The sequence below is a fragment of the Lissotriton helveticus genome, chromosome 5_1, assembly GCF_964261635.1.
Source record: "Lissotriton helveticus chromosome 5_1, aLisHel1.1, whole genome shotgun sequence".
Lineage (NCBI taxonomy): Eukaryota > Metazoa > Chordata > Amphibia > Caudata > Salamandridae > Lissotriton > Lissotriton helveticus.
The window spans coordinates 206,799,943-206,821,391 of record NC_136065.1 but is presented as its reverse complement, the minus strand read 5'-3'; the positions used below and the strand labels follow the sequence as shown (position 1 = coordinate 206,821,391).

At 47.3% G+C, this 21,449-nt stretch overlaps 1 protein-coding gene across 1 annotated transcript in view; it reads left to right on the top strand.

Annotated features, from left to right (window-relative positions):
* LOC144752426 (uncharacterized) overlaps positions 1 to 21,449 on the top strand; it is a 1,170,660-nt gene that overhangs the window by 959,832 nt on the left and 189,379 nt on the right. The window contains exon 53 of the mRNA XM_078640356.1: positions 12,685 to 12,738. Within this exon, the coding sequence (XP_078496482.1) occupies positions 12,685 to 12,738 (54 nt within the window). The remainder of the gene's footprint in view (positions 1 to 12,684; positions 12,739 to 21,449) is intronic.

The window sequence follows — 21,449 nt, the reverse complement described above, 5'->3', positions numbered from 1 at the left end:
TAGGTCATGGGTGCCAGTCTTCCCCTATCGCAATGACTGGCTGTTGAAGGCGGGTTCGTCCCAGGCAATTGTATCCCACCTCCAGACTACAGCAGACTTCCTGCACTCCCTGGTTCAATGTGCTGAAGTCACACCTGATCCCTTCTCAAACGCTCCCTTTGATGTGAGCTGTTCTGGACACAATGCAGTTTTGGGCTTATCCTCCCAAATGGTGGTTACAGGATATTCAGGCTATGATAGATGTTTCTGCTGCTTTCCTGGATTTCGGTGAGACTGACTGAAGGAGGCTGGCTTAGTATATTGTTGGGTAGCTCCTATAAATCTATTTAGGATCTGCGCTTTTAGACAACATACACTGTGGGATTGACACCCCCACCGGGTATGTTAGCCTGTTATACCAGCTAGCTCACAGTGCCACTGTAAACTCCTCTTACCAAGGAGAGAATAGTTCTTGGCAACTATTGAACATGACAACCCCGTCCCATCAGAGATCGTGAAAACAGTACAGTACTTTTCGCTCAGTCACTCATGTTCACTTTTTCTCATAGAGAGATACACAGTATAAACGGTGGGGATGTTTTTCAATAAGCATTTATTGAACCAGTGTCATTCTAGTGTAAAATAGGTGTGCTGAAACAACCATAAGACAGAAACAGATATAAATGATTACAAGCACCAATAGAGTAAACAGATGGTAGATTCCTACCATAGTGCCAAAACAATGAATACAGGCAGGTATAAAGACTTGACAATAATAATGCGTTCTCCTACGATGCAACCCTAACTAGATTCACCTAAGTGTACTTAGCATGTATGTAGGTGTAGAGCCAAGAATCCCCCTAGGATGAAGCCAATCCTGTTACCTGAAGTGAGAGACTGTTGGACCCCATCTTGGTCTCGAGATGGACATCCCACGAGGTATGTCAGACCATTGTGAGCTGGAGTGTCTGCGTGCATGTAAGTCTTTCTCCTCTGCTTGCCTCAGCAAAGATATGGTGTTTATATACTCAAAAAGGTACCCTCAGGGGTTCTACCTTGCTGTGTCATGTCGGTCGAGGATGACGAAAGTGATGACCCTTACACATGGTTATTAAGCAGAAGATGGTAATCCTGCTGCGATATCGAGAATCCTCATGCATAATAAATTAGGCTAGTTTTCGGAGAAAACCACACGACATTTATGCAGCACCTTAACTAGGTGAAAGGTCAATACCAAAAACCGTTATGTAGTGTAATGGCAGGAGAAATATAGGCAAAAGGTTGGGTGATCAACTAAGCCTATATTAGGGTACATTTACGAATCATTCCTCGTCCGACCGGACAACATACTAAAAAAGGAAATGTCCTTTTAATGTAAGCAAAAAAACATTTTAAAATATTTTCTAAAACGTCCATAAAAATGCAAAAAGAAAAATTTCCTTTATATATGTTAAAAGCTCTATAGGTCTATTAAAATATGTTATATATATATATATGGTTCGAGCAACTGATAGTGTCTGAAAGCCATGGTGCTCAGCAAGAGAAAAGTAGTAGACACATTTTTTTTTATTCCAATTTTGGTTGTTTTGGAAAAAGGGTGAATTCTTCCCAGTGCACGGAGAGCCAAATGTTTATATGTCATGTGTGGGAGATGCAACATCACTGTTGCTTGCCATCACAGCCGACGGTCCCTGTAATACCTCACAGATCAGATCAGTCGAGCAAAGATGATATTCTTCAGTTCGCACAGCCGATGCTGAGGAAGCCTTTGAAATATCCAGAGCCTGCGTGCCTATAGAGGAGCCCGTATCCGATCCAACAGGAGCTGAAGCATCCCGTGGTGGCTCTAAGAATGCTGACATCAACAAGGGAATACGCTGGGGACACTGCAGTACATGGACCTTTATCGGGTCCAGTAATACATCCATGCCCAGTGGCGCAACCGATGGACAGAGGTACAACACAAGTTCTTGTCCACAGAACAAGAAGCGGAGAACAGGCAAAACACAGTCAATCCAGACTGGTCGGAACGATAGGAACCAAGACTCATTTAAATCCCAAAGGCAAGGTATTCCCAGACGGAGTACCATGCGATCATGGTAATGGCGCTCATCGAGCATTTTTCTATTTCCCTGGTGACTGTGATGTCCATTTGGTGTAGAAAAAATAAAATCAGGATTTCCACTTCCAGTAGTAGGATTAGCGGGAGCCCTCCAATAATGCTTCCAAATATGAAGTGTATAAAAGCTGGAATCTCTCCAAAGACTGTTTGAAAGGTGCTTAACAGTCCAGAACCTATGGTCTTAAATAGGTGTACTATACCCTTTGTGTCAGAGATGTTGAAGATATGCTGTACCATTTCTCCGAAATGGAAAGGCAGTTAGTTCGTACAATTGCCTGTATCTCAGCTGAGTACCTTGCAACCTGGAGATCAAAAGTCTCTCTGGCTTAGGTTAAGGACACATCTTTCTGCAAAAGCATGGCTTTCATTTGCCTCAGACTATCAAACCGTATAAAGTAAACAGTCAACGAAGGCTATAACGGAACCTCCTGACTGTGTGGGTCGATGGAAACAATACTTGCATACAAGTAACCCTGGAACTTACAGTGACAAGATATGCGATGCCTGGAAGCATCCTGCAACAACCTTGATCAGTCAGCATCAAGTAACTCCTGTTCGAGAACAGCCTGAACACTGGGTTAATCACGGCAGCTGGTGACCCTTTCAAATGATAGGACAAGTTTGCAACTGAACCATTACAGGCCCCGTGAAGCGTAATATCTTGGCAAATGAGAGCTCTACTCAATGAATTCTCGCAGTCTGTACTGCTGAGAAACACTTCAGTGTCCACATTCCTGCATCTAATTCTATACAGTAATTCCCAAGATTCATGTATGAATTCTCTACCCATTGCTTCATACCTGCCTACCTTGTGGTGTTCTAGGCAATATTGAAACTGGAAAGTCGTTACTGGTAATGTTATGTGACTATGAATTAACCATTTAGTGGACGGTGACTCTGCCACGGTGAAAGGTAATTGGTTACATTTTTCAAGGTCCAGCATTGTATGTTTTGCATCTCTCTGTGCCATTGTTGTCTGTTTGTCAGTCAAATTATATTCAGAGAACAGAGTCTTACTGTTGATATATCACCAAGTCATATAATCAGAATGCGAAGATTGTAGCAACCAGCTTAACGACATAATAGAACGTAAGTGTAATTGCCCATGTTTTAGGATGGACAGATCTTGCTCTAATATATCTATAGCAGAAGATACAATGTTGTCCAGTGAATAAATCCTATCTGTTTCACAAAGTTTATCTGCAGCTTCCTGTTGAGAGATTATCCAAATTTCGTTGTAAGTGACATATAAAAAGCGTTTTTTTACAATGTGGCTTACGGGGACCTAGCAAAAAATCCCTTAAACCATGTCTTCTGAGGGTAGGGACAAGTGCTATTTCACCTGAAACAGTGTCGAGGTTCTTAGCCAATCTAGGCATAATTTCCCCACACCGTATGATGTCACCATCCCCGGATGTTCTCTTTGTACATAGCGTAAGTAAGGTCTATGGATACTAAGCCTTTCAGTGGTACCCTTGAATCTTGACTGACACCTATTTGTGTTGATAGGCCAAACTAACCATCCCTTCCAACTGGGGTCTGTTGAATTGTACAAAATTCCCAGTGTGAAGTCATATAGGGCCAGATGTATCAACATTGAATTTTGCGAGTCCATAAAAATTAGAAAAATGCAAACATTTCAATTTTTCCAGGAATTTGCAAATTACCACCACCTTGAAGTTTGCATTTCCTTAAAGCAAGGTTGCATGTTTTAACTGCTTCCTGAATTGCATTTAGAGAATCACAAACTGCGATTCCCTAAATGCATTCGCAAAATAGGTAATTGCAAAAGTTGACGAGGCTGCAGCGGTCGGCGAGGTCATTGTCATCATCGAGCGCTCCACAGTCGAAGGATCTGTTGCCTTCGACGAAGGTGCAGTCACCGGCGTCGACGAAGTCTTTACCGTCGATGACACCATAAGTGTCGACAGATGCAACCGTCGACGTAATCGTCGATAAGGATTGTATCTTCAAAGCTTATTTTGCCAAAAAAGACACTGGAAATAGAAATTATACCAGAACACACCTCACCCAGTACAATTACACCTCTCTTACCCACTCACCTTTTAGAGCAGGGAGATTCTGAGGAAGAGGAAGGTTTGTTTGGGGATGCAAATAGCCGGTCAGAGTTGCACGTCAAGTGCCAACTAGATGATGAAGATGATGATGATCAGCAATACTATAGTCAAGCTTATTTTACCTAATCTGAACAACATCAGCAGTATCATGACGAAATCGTCACAATGCCGACTGCATTGCTATCTCATCTACAGTTTATGCTAGAAGACTATCGGCAGCGCTTCCCACTTTCATAGCTGGCTATTACAACTCCACCTCGTCAGGTGACATGCAAGCACACATGAATGCTCCTACCTTACTTTCAGTACCGAATACTCCACAATCTGTTATTCTCCAGGAACTGGACTCTTCGGATGAAGAGGGAGAATTTCATGATACAGCCTGGGAATGGAACGAATACAGGATGTCTTCACCTGCCTCACCAACACCTCCTCTGGTAGATTCCCCACCAGATGATATTGGGAGATTTCACAATTGGTTGGAGCCTGCAGCGAAAAGGGTTGCTGTACCAATGCCCTCCAAGCAAGCTGACTCCTTCTTATATGATTTCAAAGAGCCATTTCTGTCAGAGCTATTCCCATAATTGATTACATCTGGGAGGAGGGTATTTGAATAATACAAAAACCCAGCCTCTTATAGAAGAACACAGGTGACGCCCTAGCGTGCCACACAGGGCACCCAAAACCGGACTCAGTGGTGATGCAGGCCGCTCAACGCCGCTCAAAAAATCATGCATCACCTCTTTCTGCGACTCAGGACCAAGATGGCAGACGCCTAGATTCTATTGGAAAAAGATTCTCGGCAATGTCAGCTCTAACATTAAAAGCAGCATACTCCTTGGCGATCTTAGGGCACTATGATCACTAGATGTGGTCAGACATTGCTTCTTATATTGACCACCTGCCAGAAGATGTTAAGGAGGAGGCAATAAAGATATTGCATGGAGGAGAGAGCATCCAATGAAATAATAGATTCAGCCATGGATGTTGCTGAAACATGTTTTAGACAACTGGCTGGAGCAGCAGTTCTGCGAAGACAGGGATGGCTTAAGTCCACCTCATTTCGTCCTGAGGTTCAACAAAATCTTGGATCTTCCATATGATGGAGAAGCTCTTTTTTTGGCAGCCATGTACAGGAAGCGCTCAAAACCATTGAGGAGGACACAGATACTGCCAAGTCTATGGGGACGCTGCAGTTCAGGAAAGCTCCTTTTCGAGGATCAAAGGGAAGATGCCAGCAATCCTACAGAGTGAAGTATCAACATTCTGTTATCCAGCATATTCTTAGTTAACCCAGTCATACCAACCTCAATTCCAGCAAAGACAGCCACCTCAGACATCCTATGTCAGAGCGAATAGAGGAAAGACATCAAGGACCGGAAAAGATACTAGTCGCCGACAGTGATATACCTCAGGCCCCGGCTCCAACTCTCATTTCGCCAGGCTCAATTAAGTTGTTTCAGTCTCGTCCTGCCTGCCTGGGAGGCAACATTTCCTACTTCCTCCACCAGTGGCAAAATGTTACTACAGACCAGTGGGTTCTGCGCCTAGTACAATTTGGACACACTCTAGAATTTATCCAAAAACAGCCTACTACCGCTCCACAAGCCTCCCACCACAAGCATCTCAAGGCTCTTCAGCAAGAGGTCAAGAACATGCTGTTCAAAGGGGCGATAGAGAAGGTCCCATTTTCAAGCAGGGGCACAGGTTTCTACTCCCGTTTCTTCTTAATCAGAAAGAAATTAAGGCCGTGGCAACCAATTTTGGATCTCCGAAACCTCAATCTGTATTTGAAAAAACAATCTTTCAGAATGATAACATTACAACAGGTACTGAAGCACCTAAACCAGCACGATTTCATGACAACATTAAACCGCCAAGATGCCTATTTCCATATACCTATTTACCCAAAACACAGAAAATACCTGAGATTTGTGGTAGCCGGATGCCACTAACACTTCAGAATGCTCCCATTTGGTCTCAAGTCTGCACCCAGGATTTTTACAAAGTGCCTTGCTCCGGTCGCAGCAACATCAAGTATTTCCATATCTAGACGACTGGCTCATTAAGGCTCCATCCGAGCAAGAAGCGAGAGCGTCCACAAAAGCCTGCATAACTCTTTTCAGGAAATTGGGTCTTACTATCAATCAACAGAAATCCAATCAGAATCCGTCACAAAATATTGTCTTCCTAGGATCCCAGCTGGACACGGTCTGCTTAAAAGCATGTCCTGCAGAGGAACGTCAGCGGCCGTTTCTCATACTAGCAAATTCCATCAAAAGAAGAAAGTATCTTTCGGTCCAACTTTTCATATCCCTTCTAGGGATGATGTTGTCCTGTGTACCACTGATGCCGTTCTGTCTTCTCAGGATGCACCCATATCAGGAGGAGCTGGACAAGCAGTGGGTGCAGTCAGAAGGCTCCTTCAACGACATCGTCTGAGTAACTCAACGTATGGGGAAGTCCCTAGAGTGGTGGAGAGACAAAAAACCTCTATCGTTAGGGATGTCCTTGCAACAAGAGGCCAATACCGTTCGTGATCACAACAGATGCATCTTTAGAAGGATAGGGAGATTATCTCCAAGAGCTCCAAGTAAGCGTCAAGTAGCATCAGGCTCAAACTCAATCCTACATAAATTTACTAGAACTGAAGGTGGTGCAACTAGCCCTCCAGGCTTTTCTTCCCAGGATAAGGGATTCATCAGGGCTAGTCGAGACAGACAATACCACGACGATGCACTATATAAACAAGCAAGGTGGTACGAAATCTCACCATCTCTCCAGGGAAGCTCAAATGTTGTGGGAATGGGCCATAGATCACAGAATCTGCCTCCCAGCAGAACATGTTCCAGGATGTCAGAACACGATTGCGGACACACTGAGCAGGCTTATAACATTGTGTCATGAATGGGAGCTGACCCACAAGACCGTAAGGAATATAGTCCTGCGCTGGTGCACACCGGACTTGGACCTGTTCGCAACCCCCCAGAACCGCAAATGCTGGTAAATGCAGGTAGGCATCCCCAACCGGGGTCATGGGGCATGTCTTTTCAATTGCATGGTCCGGCATCTTTGCTTACTCTTTTCCTCCCATTCCTCTTCTTCCAAGAGTCCTGAGAAAGATGAAGATCAAACCATGCAAACTGATCCTCATTACTCCGGCATGGCCATGTCAACACTGGTACACAGAACTGCTTCTTCTATTGCAGGTCTCACACTTCAGACTTCCAGTGTTTCCCGGTCTTCTGACCATGAACCAGGGGCAGATAATACACCCCGACCTCAGGAACCACCATTTGTCAGCTTGGTTCCTGAATACAATGAGCTCAGGCACCTACACATTTCCACCGGGTGCAGAGATACTCTAGACAAAGCTAGGGCGGACAATACCAACAAAATGTACCGCCTCAAATGGAAGCATTTCTGCATCAGGTGCCATCAAGAGGGTTTACATCCACTCTTCTCCTCTCCAGAGAAGATTTTACCTTACCTCTTACTACTAGCAAAATCAGGCTTGTCGCATAGCTCAATTAAGGTTCCCTTAGTGGCCATTTCCTGTTACAGAAGATCATCGTCATCTACACCTTTGTGGTCTTCTAGAGTAATTAAAGAGTTCCTCAAAGGGCCGTTTAGAGTGTTCCCTCCTATAAGACCTCCACCACCAGCCTGGCAATTGAATATGGTTCTTTCACAGTTAAAGAAACCCCCTTTCGAACCAATTCACACATCGGAAATCAAATTCCTTTCATGGAAGTTTGCTTTAGTACTTGCCTTGACCTCAGCCAGACGGGTCAGTGAGATTCAGGCTTTTGTAATAGAGGAGCCCTTCTTGCTATTTAAGACAGATGGAATTCTGCTACGCACGAATCCAAAATTCATTCCCAAGGTTCCATCTGACTTCCACCTTAACGATCCAATGGCACTAAAGACTTTCTTCCAGAATCCAACTACATCACCTGAGAAAACTTTGCATTCATTGGATGTCAAACATTGCCTAAAGTTTTATCTAGATAGGACAAATGCTTTCCATTAGATCGCTCAACTATTTGTTGCATACAGTGCACCTAGGAAAAGTTTCCCGCTCTCCAAACAGGGTATTTCTACATGAATCACAAGTGCCATATCATTTTGTTATCACAAAGCAGACAGACCTCTGTCTTCACGAGTTTGAGCCCATTCCACGAGGTCAGTTGAAACATCCACTGCTTTATTTCCGGGAGTGTCACTTCCCGAGATTCACCTCACAGCAATGTGGAAGAATAGACACGTATTTACCGGACACTACTGCCTGAATTCAGCAGTTCTCTATGACACAGTGATGGGTCAAGCAGTACTTCGGCATCTGTTCCATTAAGGTGAGCCACCCCTGTCTACCCTCCTACCTCTTCAACTGGATCACTATTCCATACGGTAAACTTGTTACTATCTTTAATGCTTAAAAGAAGTTTCCTTTTACTGTTACTGTTATGGCTTTTTGGCTCTTGTATACTGTTTGGTGACTGCTTGCAGGTTACACTGTTACAGGTTCCTGTTAAGCTTTCAAGGCTATGGTAAAGGTGCTACCAACTGCTTGTGTAGTATACTTGTACTTGTAAAGCGCACAGCTGCCCCAGCAACGGGGCGTCCCGGCGCTGTATAACTCTGGGGAACCCGTCCTGGCTTTCCCTGTGGGATGGTCCCTTGCTGGGAGTCCCCAAGGTGGAGCCAGGCATCCCCGGAATTGGTGGGGCCGTTGTGGAGATTAGGCAAGCTAATGCCCAGAGTTGCCGAGTGGAACCCCTGATTAGAGTAAGCACCGAAGCAAGAATTATCAAGTCCGCTGACCAAGGTCCACGACCCTGCCGCGTCGGGAATTGAACCCTGGTCCCGGGCTGACTTCTGCTCTCAGGCCTGCTGCCTCTAACCAGTGAGCCACACTACTCCACTCTAACCAGTGAGCCACACTACTCCACCAATTGCCAATCTGATTCAAGCATATGAATCTATGAAAGTTCCAATACTAAAGTAAGAAATAAGTTACTTACCTGTAACTGTAGTTCTCCAGTATTGGAAGCTTTCATAGGTTCACATGCAACCCACCCGCCTCGTCGGGGAAAGCTCACCTTATATGTCTCAGCATATTAAATGTGGCACTTGTGCCCGAAAATCTGAGGTTCTGAGCTTCCCTGAGGAGTGTTCTAGAGGGTGGTTGATGTTGATTGGTTGCGGCATAACGTTGGTTCCTTTTTTAATAATGAATATGATAGGTTAATATACCAAGAGACCTAGGCCTTTCTAATGTACACCTATAAGTGTACTATGACTACTTTTAAGTCTACAACTACTACTATTTTAAGTACCAGGGACTCCCATCATGACGATGGGGAATGAATCAAGCATGTGAATTTATGAAAGCTTCCAATACTGGAGAACTACAGTTACAGGTAAGTAACTTATTTCTTACCTGTACCAGGCCTGGCTTTGTTCTAGAAAATAAAATACAACATAAAATACAACTAAATAATATTTTTATACAAACAAATTTGTCTGAGTTCAGTCTTTGATTGTGTGACATAATTTCTTACCTGAGTGTGTACAATAAATGTTTAACAGTACCCTCTGATAAAACTCGCCCGCACTACCACAAGGTAAGGTATTATCTACTTTTACCTCTTCCTACCTTTGGGGATCCACTGGAGTCTGTGCACACTATACCTTACTTTGGTATAGAATATACAGAGCTAGCTTCCTACAGTTTTCCTCGTGGTCGTCTGTCTAATCCCACCAACCCGACCACACCACCCCACCCCTGTTACCTGCACGGACCGCTGCCGAGTGCAGGTATTCATGGACAAAGCCACTGCCATTTGGTACTGCAACAAACAGGGCAGGTTGGGGTTGTGGACCCTTTGTTAAGAGGCTACATAGTTGGACATGGCTGGAACCTAAGGAGGTTCAAGGCATTTCCCTGGTGGATCAACACCTGGCAGGATCTCTGAACACTAGGGAGGACGAACTCAGCAAAGATGCCTAGCAGATTATGAATGGCGTCTCCAACCGGAGGTGCTGCATGGCCTCTTTTTGCAGTGGGGAAAGCCTTGGCTAGATTTGTTTGGCACACCTGGGAATGCGCAATGTCAGCACTTCTGTGTGCTGGAGTTTCTGAGGCGGCTGTTGCTCTGCGGTGCTGTTTATCTCAAGTGGAGCTCCGCCTCCTGTACCCCTTTCTGCCCAGTGTTCTTAAGAAGACCAGGAACCACCAGGCCCAAGTCATCCTTGTGGCTGCGGACTGGGCTCGCAGAGTCTGGGACCACAAGCTGTTTAGCATGGCCATTGATCCTCTGATCAGGCTGTCACTTCGAGCACATCTTCTGTCTCAGCAGAAGAGGAGGTTTCTCCATCAGAACCCGTCAACGCTTCGACTTCATGCTTGGAGATTGAGCGGCAACAGTTGTCCACTTTCAACTTTTAGTCTGAAGTCCGTAATGTTATCTTAGCAGCTAGGCATCCCTCCAATGAGACAGTACATGCCAGTGATTAGAGCAAGTTTGTGGCATGATGTACAGCTAAACAGGTTGACCCTTTATCTGCACCTCTTTCCCAAGTTCCTTTGTTTATCCTTACCTTAGCAAAGCAGGGCTCTGTACTGGGCACATTGAAGGGTTATATGTCTGCCATCTCCACTTTACTGCAGCTGCCAGTTCAGCTTTCCCTCGTCAACTCCCTTACTGTAAATAGGTTCCTGAAAGGTTGCAACACTTATCTCCTCCAGTTCACTTTGTTATGCATCAATGGGACCTTTACTTTGTTCTTACCTTTCTAATGTGTGCTGCCTTTGAACCACTTCATACCTGCCATCTTAGGCTTCTTGTCATCAAGTATGCCTTTCTGGTGACAATTGCATCTGCCCGGAAGGTCAGTGAGCTACAGGCGTTGTCATCCCAGCTTCCATGTGTCTCCTTCTTTCCAGGCAATCTTGTCCTTTGGGCTAGAGCATCCTTCTTTTCGAATGTAGTTACCCTGTTCCATGTAGGCCAGTCCATCACCTTACCTACGTTTTATGTTCCACCTCATCCCTCTGAGGAGGAGGAGAGACTCCACCTGCCGGACCTAAAAAGAGCTTTGTGATTCTACAATGAGTGCAGAAAATCATTCTGAGTGGTTGATCAACTCTTCGTGGGATATGTCGGAGCCAAAAAATGGAGGACCGTGCAGAAGTGAGCCATCTCCTGATGGATCGTGATCTTTATTAAGATCTGCTACACTCTTGCCAAGAAGCAACTGCCAGAGGGTCTACTTGCTCATTCCAGCGTGCTGGGGTGGCACTTATATAGACACTGCACATGTCACTTCCGGTGCCAATGATGCCATGTGGAGAGAGCGACGCTACCTACCAGGGTGCAGGGCTAGTCCTTACAAAAAAAGATCTTGATCCAGTCTGATGCCTGGGAATAATTCTATGGTAAAGAATCTGTGGCTAGATAGAGTATCTACCAGATTAGGTGTTACCGAAGGTAAGTAACGTATTCTTTTAGTTGTGTACAAGGATAAAAGTGTCATACAAACTATGCTGAACTTTGATATTAACACTTAAGTTTGGTTCCACCACAAGGTGGTCAATACCCTTCAATGAGTATGTGTTTTTTGACAGGAATGATCCTGTGGAAAGGTATACCAAAGAAACATTTTTTGTAGTTGCTGTCTCTCAGCAAAAACATTTGGCACTGTGCAGCTGCTGGCCCAACTACCCAAAGATGCAGTAGCACTCACGAAACTGTGCCAAGACTACCCACATGCACCAAACTATCAGCCCAAAGCTCCTGCTGCATTGTTCCCCAGGGATACCTGAACCTTTTCAAACTTCTGTAGATAGGCTTGTGTACCTGCACATTAATGAGTGAATGACTGACACTGATAACTGCAGTTACTGAAGCCAATTGTACAAGAGTAAAAACAGGATCGCTTTGCTCCTATGAATCCCAATCCATAAGAAAATTCAAAAGCAGTGTATAAGCTTTCTCTGAAGCAGCAATATTAATATAGAACACTCACCCACACCGCCGTCTCACTCCATCCTGACTATCTTTTATTGCGCAAGAATTAAAAAAATAATCTTCTGGCATTATCCTGCTCTGAACATGCCACCTTCATGCCCGCCCACTTCTGTATCCACTCTATAGTAAGAGATATAAAAAACTATAAAATTAATCTTATTCAGTGGTGATACAATAAGCACTCACACATGCTCATCAAAAGCATCTGGCATGCATATTGTACAGAGGGTTGCCTGAAAACAAGCCACTCACTTTGTCGAAGGATTTGAATGTGAGATTTCACGTCCTGTGATATCAACTCATTGGGGGATATAATGTCTGCTAAACCTGTGATTTTGCTGACAGTCTACCACAGCAATATAAATAGTTCTAACTCTTCTAACTTGCATTCCTTTGCTGACTATAACATTATGTTAAAATAATGTTTAGTACTGTTGCTTGTCTCATTTACTTTTCCTTTCTCTCTCTGTAGGGTGGCAGTGGGAATGCAGGTGCGCCTGGCACTCCTGGCAGTCCTGGCAGAAAGGTAAGTACCTCACAATCTCCAATCCAGAGCCACATTACCAGGTCCAGTTCTTCCTATTTATCCTAAAAACATCTCTTTTAAACAGAGGAAGGGCTGCAAGTCCAGTATCTTTTCAAGAGCAAATCACATGTAAAAACATGACAAATGATGCCACCTTGAGGTGTAGCTCCATATATAAATAGGGAGGTCTTCTATCTGGAGGCAGTGATTATATTTTCAAGTAACGCACAGGATTTTTTACAGCTAAAAGTTGTGCATCATTAAAAAAAATCTGATAGAGAGATCTAACCGCAGATTCCTTACCTTAGAATTCTCCCCAGGTGCAAGACTGAATCTTGAAAATGTTTCCAGCAGAACCTCTGCGCGTCGGTTGAGTGCGTTGTGCGACTCCGACCTCTGGATGTGTCATTGGCAGGGCCTATTTTAGCCCTTCCCTGACGTCAGTTTCTTCTTTTCCACGCTACAACATGGACCCAGAGAACCGATTTCAGGAGCTGTTTTTTGGCCTTCTACAATGATCTTTCGTCTGGAACAGTGTGCCTTTTTTCTATGCCTTCTTGTTTTAAACCTTGTGAGTTTTGTGCTCGACAGATGTCGGCCATGGACCCCGGTCTGTATGTGGCGTTTGGCCGAGCACCATGACTCTGAGGAGTGTGTCGCTGTGAGAAAGTGTCCTCTTTCTTGCCTTGGTATGCCCCCACTTTTTTTCTGAACTGCTGATGTGCTTTGAATGAGTGTGCCCTGGGTCCCTGCCCACAGCACCATAATGGCTACACTGAAGACTGACAAGTTTGGTACCAAACTTCTCAGCACATTAAATCCGCACTGATGCCAGTGTGGGATTTAATGTAAAATGCACGAGAGGGCATCTTAGAGATGCCCTCCAAAACCTGAACCTACAATCCACGTCTGGGCTGAGTGGCTGCAGAGGCTGCCACACAGCAGACATGTTGCTGGACCCCTGGGTGGAGAGCCCCCCGCTCTCCTGGGCCTGCAACAATGCACATCCTGGGCGAGGTGATATGTCTTCTTCCCCAGGATGGACAGGGGGAAGCTTCAAAGGCATACCGCCTCTGAGAGCTTCTCCAGACCATTTGCTGTACCCAGCAACCAGCCCCCCACCAGGCCTACCGCCACCCTGGCGGGAAGACAGGCGGGAAAACCTACGTCAGGAAGGGGGGTGTGCCAACCTGTGCCAACTCCACCCCTCAGGTGGAGGAGGCGAGGTGAAGCACGACCCCGGACCCCGGCCATCTTGTAGATGGGGAGTCCTGCCCAATCCCAGCTAGGCTCCTGCCCCCCTCCCACAGAAGAGGAGCAGGCTAGGGGGTGTACTCACCCTTGCCCTACCTGTAACACTCCTAAATTCAGTATTTAGGGGCTCCCTGACCTTCCTTCCTTAGATCCCGATATCAAAAAAGAAGAAAGAAGATCAAGAAGAAGAAGACCCGCCGTGCAGCTGCTAACCACAGGACAATAACAACTGACTTGGTCCCAGCCCTACCGGCCTGTTGATCCTGGAACCTACTCCTGCCTAAACCCAGTGACCTCCGCGGACAGCAACCTTGGGACACCCAGAGGACCTGCCTGCCTTGACCCTCTCGACGGTTGGGACTCCCATCCGCAGAGGCTCTGCTGCAACAACCTACCTGGTGCCCACCAGGAAGCTCCGTACCAGCCCACTCTGCACCAGCCAAGCCCGGGCCGGGCCAACCCGAACCAAGACCACGAGGACGTCCCCCCGGCGACTGGGACATGAATTCCAGTGCCCAAACACCCTCCTCGACGAACCAGCCGACGCCTGCAGACTCAGAACCAGGGGCCACCCCAACCGCGACCAGCTGAGTTGCGGCAGTTCGGGCTGGACTGTTCCCATGTGGCACAGGGTCAGACTGATTTGCATATGGCCCTGTCTGAACTGGGGTGGCAGAGTGGGCTAAAGAACGGTGATGGATTAAACCCAGATCTGTTGACTGGGTGTGAGTGTTTGATTGGTTCAGATGCTCCGTCCATCACCATCCCCTTTTGTACCACTCTGTTCGCCATAAGTTGGCAGGTTATGCTCAGACGTGAGTGCCTTGCTCACTTTGCCACTGGATTCAAGCAAGCTGGGCTGAAGACGGCTGAAATGCCAGAAACCGGTCCTTGAAAGCTTGTTTCCGGTCCAGGGAAGGCATGGCTTGGCAGTTCGGGCTGGACTGTTCCCTTGAGGCACAGGGTCAGACTGATTTGCATATAGCCATGTCTGAACTGGGATGGCAGGGTGGGCTAAAGGACGGTGATGGATTAAACCCAGATCTGTTGACTGGGTGTGAGTGTTTGATTGGTTCAGATGCTCCGTCCATCACCACCCCCTTTTGTACCACCTCCAGACTGCGGCTGACCTCCTGCACTTGCTGGGGTTTTCCATCAATGTGCCGAAGTCACACCTGTGTCCCTCTCAAAAGCTCCTCTTCATCGGAGCGGTTCTGGATGCAGCGCAGTTTTGGGTTTATCCTCCTGAACAGCGGGTTCGGGATATTCAGGCTCTGACTCCGATCTTTTCAGCCTTTATCCCATGTCTCGGTCAGGTTACCACTGCGGCTTCTGGGGCTGATGGCCTCCTGCATCCTTCTGGTGCATCACGCCAGGTGGGGATGCGGGTTCTGTAGTGGGACCTGAAGTTTCAGTGAGCCCAGCATCAGGGAAACCTGTCATACCATGTCCTGATCTCGGAGGGCACTGCGAGACAGTTGCAGTGGTGGCTCACGGACCGCGATTGGGTCAGCGGCAGATCCCTCTTCCTACCCCAACCGGAGCACGTAGTTGTGATGGATGTGTCCCTCCTGGGCTGGGGGGCCACATGGTAGAGGCAGAGATCAGAGGCCTCTGGTCTCCGCCGGAGTCCCGGCTCCACATCAACCTTCTGGAGCTGCGGGCGATCCGGCTTGCACTGAAGGCATTCCTTCCCTCTGTCCGGGGAAGTGTAGTGCAGGTGTTCACGGACAACACCACATCCATGTGGTACTGCAACAAACAGGGCGGGGTGGGGTCGTGGACCCTTTGCCAGGAGGCTCTGCACCTCTGGCAATGGCTGGAACACTAGGGCGTCACCCTGGTGGTTCAACACCTGCAGGTTCCCTGAACACCAGGGCGGACGAACTCAGCCGCCGGTGCATGATGGATCACGAATGGCGTCTGAACTCGGACGTGGCGCAAGGTCTCTTTCGGCAGTGGGGAGAGCCTTGGTTAGATCTATTCGCCACAGAAGAGAACGCGCAATGTCATCAGTTCTGCGCGTTGGAATTTCCAAGGCGGCACTCGCTCGGAGACGCTTTTCGTCGCGAGTGGAGCTGCGGTCTGTTGTTCGTCTTTCCGCCTATACCACTTCTGCCCAGAGTGCTGAAGAAGATCAGGCATGACCGGGCCCAAGTCATCCTTGTGGCTCCGAACTGGGCACGAAGATACTGGTATCCCGAGCTACTCAGCATGTCAGTCGATTCCCCGATTCGTCTGCCTATTCAGGAGGACCTTCTGTCGCAGCAGCAAGGGACGGTCCTCCACCCGAACCTGTCCAGCCTCCACCTCCATGCGTGGAGATTGAGAGGCGGCAGTTGATGCCATTTGACTTGCCTCCTGAAGTCTGTGATGTCATTCTGGCAGCCAGGCGTCCCTCCACGAAAACGGTATACGCCTGCAGGTGGAATAGATGTGTGGCATGGTGCACAACAAAGGCTGTGGATCCCCTTTCTGCCCCTCTTTAAGAGGTTCTCCTCTTTCTTCTTTCTCTTGCCCAGCAGGGCTCTGCTCTGGGCACTATCAAAGGCTACCTCTCTGCCATTTCCGCCTTCTTAAGGCTACCTGATCAGCCTTTTCTTTTCAAGTGCCCAGTTGTAAATAGATTCTTGAAGGGCATCACTCACATGTTTCCTCCTGTCCCTTTCGTGATGCATCAGTGGGACTTGAATCTTGAATATTAGATGTGTGCTCCCTTTGAGCCACTTCACAATTGTCCTCTCCGTCTTCTTACTCTTAAGACTGCATTCCTGGTTGCCATCACCTCTGCCAGGAGGATGAGCGAGCTCCAGGCTCTTTCTTCTAAGCCTCCTTTCCGTCCATCCGGACAAAGTTGTTTTAAAAACACGTCCTTCTTTCCTGCCCAAGGTTGTTACAGCCTTCCATCACCTTGACCACCTTCTTTCCGCCTCCGCATCCCTCAATAGAGGAAGAGAGACTCCACCGTCTGGACCAAAAACGTGCGCTCTCATTCTATTTGGACCGCACACGCCAAGTTCCGGGTGGACGACCAGCTCTTTCTTGGTTACGTGGGCGCGAAGAAGGGACGGGCGGTGCATAAGCGAACTATTTCTCGATGGGTCGTTTTATGCACTAAGCACTGTTATTCTCTGGCTAGGAAGGAGCCTCCGGTGGGGCTGCGTGCCCACTCCAGTCGGGCCACGGCGGCTACTACTGCCCTGGGTCTGGGAGTCCCCTTGCAGGACATCTGTCAGGCAGCTACGTGGGCCTCGCTGCACTTGTTCTCTAGACACTACTGCCTGGACAGCCAAGTCCGGAGAGATGGCTTTTTCAGCCGTTCTGTTCTCCAGGACTTTCTGGTGTGATCATTGGTTCACAGACCCACCAACGGGGTTGGTATTGCTGTGGTATCTATTCTAAGGTAAGGAATCTGACACTAACCTGTTTCTTTCAGATGCACAAGTTACTTACCTTCGGTAACGATATATCTGTAAGAAACAGTAGTTAGTGTTAGATTCCTTACCGCCCCTCCCGTCCTCTCCGCTCTGCGAACCGATATCTAGGGTTAAGGACATCCCTTTGAGGGCCCTAGTTTCATGGCACCAGTGTCGGTTTTTATCATGGCTCTGAGTTTCTGGTGCGGAAAAGCTATGTATAGGAACTGACATCAGCGCGCGAGGGCGGCGTCTATGTACCCTGACGACATCATCACGGCCCCGACGACGATGGACGCGGATGACGCCTACCGACGCGCAAAGGTACTGCTACGCAAAACTTTCCGGATCTAGTCTGACGCCTGGGGATATTCTAAGGTAAGGAATCTAACACTAACTTCTGTTTTTTACAGATATATCATTACCGAAGGTAAGTAACTTGTACAACAAGAGAATAGATTCCGAAAGCTGCAGAGGGGTCTTGCTCATGCATGGGTACCCTCTCACACAAAACCAAGCACTCTGCCTTCAGGATTATTAAGGGGTGCCATAGGAGTGACTTATAGGTTTATATGTGTCAGTGATTGAAGGTAGATATCGGTAACCTATATCTCAGTAAGGGGTGCTTGCACCACCATACCCAGGCTGCAGTAGCAGACCTGTGGTGCCATTTTGAAAGGCTTCCCAGGGGTGGCATAATACATGCTTCAGCCCCTGGTAGGCCTCTGGGGTACCTATGCCCGTAGTACCTAAGGTACCATATACTAGGGACGCACAAGGGTAACCCAGTAATCAAACTGGAGTGTACCTAAAGTACATGCACTCATTTTAGAGAGGAAGCTAGGCTGGGGTCCTGACTAGCAGGGCCCAAGCCAGACTAAAGTCGAGAAACAGTGAAACACCAGCAAAAAAGTGAGGGTAACCATAGTAAGCAGATCCTACTCTCCTACAGTTGGTGCAAATGTTTACAGACAACTCCAAGCAGGGCGAGGTTGGGTTGTGGACTCATTGTCAAGAGGTCCTGCTTCTCTGGGCATGGCTAGAACAGCAGGGCATAACCCTGGCAGGTTCTCTGACAACTAGAGTGAACAACTCAGCCGTTGATGCCTAGCAGATCACGAATAGCTTCTCCATCCAGAGGTGTTGCAAGGTCTATTTCAGCAGTGGGGAGAGTCTTGGTTAGATCTGTTTGCCTCCGAAGAGCACAATCAATGTCAGCAGTTCTGTGCGACGAAGTTTCCAAGGTGGCTATCGCTTGGTGATGCTTTTCGTTGCGAGTGGAGCTCAGGCATCCTGTACGCCTTTCCGTCTATACCACTTCTGCCCTAAGTTCTAAGGATCCGGAACGACTGGGCCCAAGTCATTCTTGTGGCTCCGGACTGGGCACGGAGAGTTTGGTATCCCAAGCTTCTAAAAATGAGCATCGATCCTCCAATCAGGTTGCCCCTTCAGGAGGATCTTCTGTCACAGTAGCAGGTAAGGGTACTTCACTCGAAGCTGTCAACTCTACGCCTTCTTGCATGAAGATTGAGCAGCAAACAGTTGATAGCTTTTGGCCTTCCTCCCAAAGTTTTCAAAGTTATCTTGGCGGCCAGGCGACCCTCCACCAAAATGGTATATGCCTGCCGTTGACAAAACTTTAAAAAATATTGTATAGAAAAGTCTATTGACCCTCTTTCTGCCTCTCTTTCTGATTTTCTACTCTATTCTTACCCTTGCCAGCAGGGCTCTGCTCTTGGCGCTCTCAAGGGTTATCTTTCTGCTATGTCTGCTTCTCTGCTGCTGCCTGATAAACCCTCTTTATTTAAGTCCCCTGTAAATAGACTCCTGAAAGGATGTGTACATATGTTTCCCGCTTCACCCTTCATCATGCCTCAGTGGGATCTGAATCTGGTTCTTTACTTATCTCTTGTGTCCTCCCTTTGAGCCACTACACTATTGTTCCCTCCGGCAGATTTCCATCAAGATAGCATTTCTGATGGTGATAACATCTGCCAGGAGGGTGAGTAAGTTGTAGGCTTTATCATCTAAGCCTCCCTATCTTATAGTATTCATGGATAAGGTGGTGCTTCACACCCGGGCTTCTTTCCTGATTCGGTGGTGTCCCCATTCCATTTAGGACAATCTGTCATCCTGATCACCTTTTATGCTCCTCCACATCCCTCCAAAGAGTAGGAACTACTCCACCGTCTGGACCAAAAAAGTGCATTGTCTTTCTACCTTGCTGCACAAAAGAATTCTGGATGGACAACCAACTCTTCATGAGCTATGTAGGAGTAAAAAAGGTCGGGCAGTACAGAAATGAACCATTTTGCACTGGGTTGTTCTCTGTATTAAGATCGGCTATGCCCTAGCTACAAAGCAGTCTCCTGAGGGCTTATGGACCCATTCAACCAGGGGAAAAGCTGCAACTACAGCATTAGCTCGTGGTGTTCCAGTCCTGGATATCTGCCAGGCAGCAACGTGGGTGTCCCTGCACATGTTTGCCAAGCACTACTGCCTAGACAGGCAGGTCTGCAGGGATGGGCATTTTGCCCGTTCGGTCCCGAAGGACATCTTAGTTTAGCCAATCTGTCCGCAGCCCACCCTGTGGAAGCTTTGGCTTGGGTATCTATTCAAAGGTAAGAAATCTGAATCTAGAAGTCTCTATCAGATGAACAAGTTACTTACCTTTGGTAACGTTTTATCTGGTAGAGACAATATCTAGCTGTAGATTCCTTATAGACCCACCCCTGCCTCCCTGCTCTGCGGACATATTTGTAGGCCTAGGGTTGCTCCCTTTTCAGGGCCCAGGTTTGGACACACTAGTCAATTCACTTCATGGCTCTGCGCTTCTGATGTGAAAGTAACTGCCGTCCGCGCACCTGGCTGGCGCCTATATAGTTGACCACGATGTCACATCTGCCGCCAACTATGCCACGTGGAACCTAACGGAGCCACCCGACAATGCGCAGGGGTACTGCTCATGCAAAAGTTTCCGGATCCAGACTTTCTCCTGGGAAATTCAAAGGTAAGGAATTTGCAGCTCTATATTGTCTGTACCAGATAATGCATTACCGAAGGTAAGTAACTTCTTATTAGAACATTGGAATGTTGGGAGCTCCATTGAAGACAATGGAGTGATCTGGGATTATAATGGGTGGTATAAGCCTGGAGCACCAACATTCCAATGCTTGTGGAGATCTAACTGTTCGGCTCTTATGTCTTATTTTGCATACATTCTCAGGAGTGTTGGCCGGCGTCCCTCTACATTGTGATCATTCTGTCTTTCGTTTGTTATTTTTGTTCTTGCTGAGGTCGGGGGGAGGTTGGAACGGAGACCTTTCCTCCTCCGGGGTCTTTGTGTAGAATAGGGGTTCTTGGGCGACAGGCACACTGCAGGTTGGGGTGGCTCTTTAGCTTTTTGCAGGGGTGCAGGGTGGGGGGTGTTTCTCTTCAGTTTGGGGGAGGGGGGTTGGGAAGTTTTTTCTTTTCTGTGTGTTGTTTTCAAGGCGAGTTGCTCCTGTGTTTGCTGCTGTTTCTGATGTCTAGCTCATGGACGAGGGGTCTTGGCTCGGGCGGCTGGGATGGGGGGTAGAGGGTTGAAATTTCTTTCCTGGAACGTTAATGGCCTGGGAGATCGTATTAAGCGCAGTGTGGTCTTAAAATGTATACGACGTTTGTCACCGGACATTGTTTTCATGCAAGAAACCCACTTGATTGGTAATGTTTGTTATGCAATGAATAGATGGGGCTACCGCCTTGTGGCGCACTCGGGGTTTACCTCCGGATCTAGGGGTGTGGGTATTCTTGTTCGAACCTCCCTCCCCCTGGCGATCGATGAGGTGATTCATGATGACCGTGGGAGATATACTGTCCTGGTGGGTAGGTATGAAGGCCGCACCCTATCTCTCTTCAATGTTTATGTTCCCCCGGGTTTGCAGGCCTCTACTTTTACTGACTTGGGCCGTGTTTTGTTAGATCTCCCTGATAGCACTCTCTTTCTGGCCGGTGATTTTAATTCGGTGCTTTCCGGCCTTCACGATCGCCATCCCCCTAGAG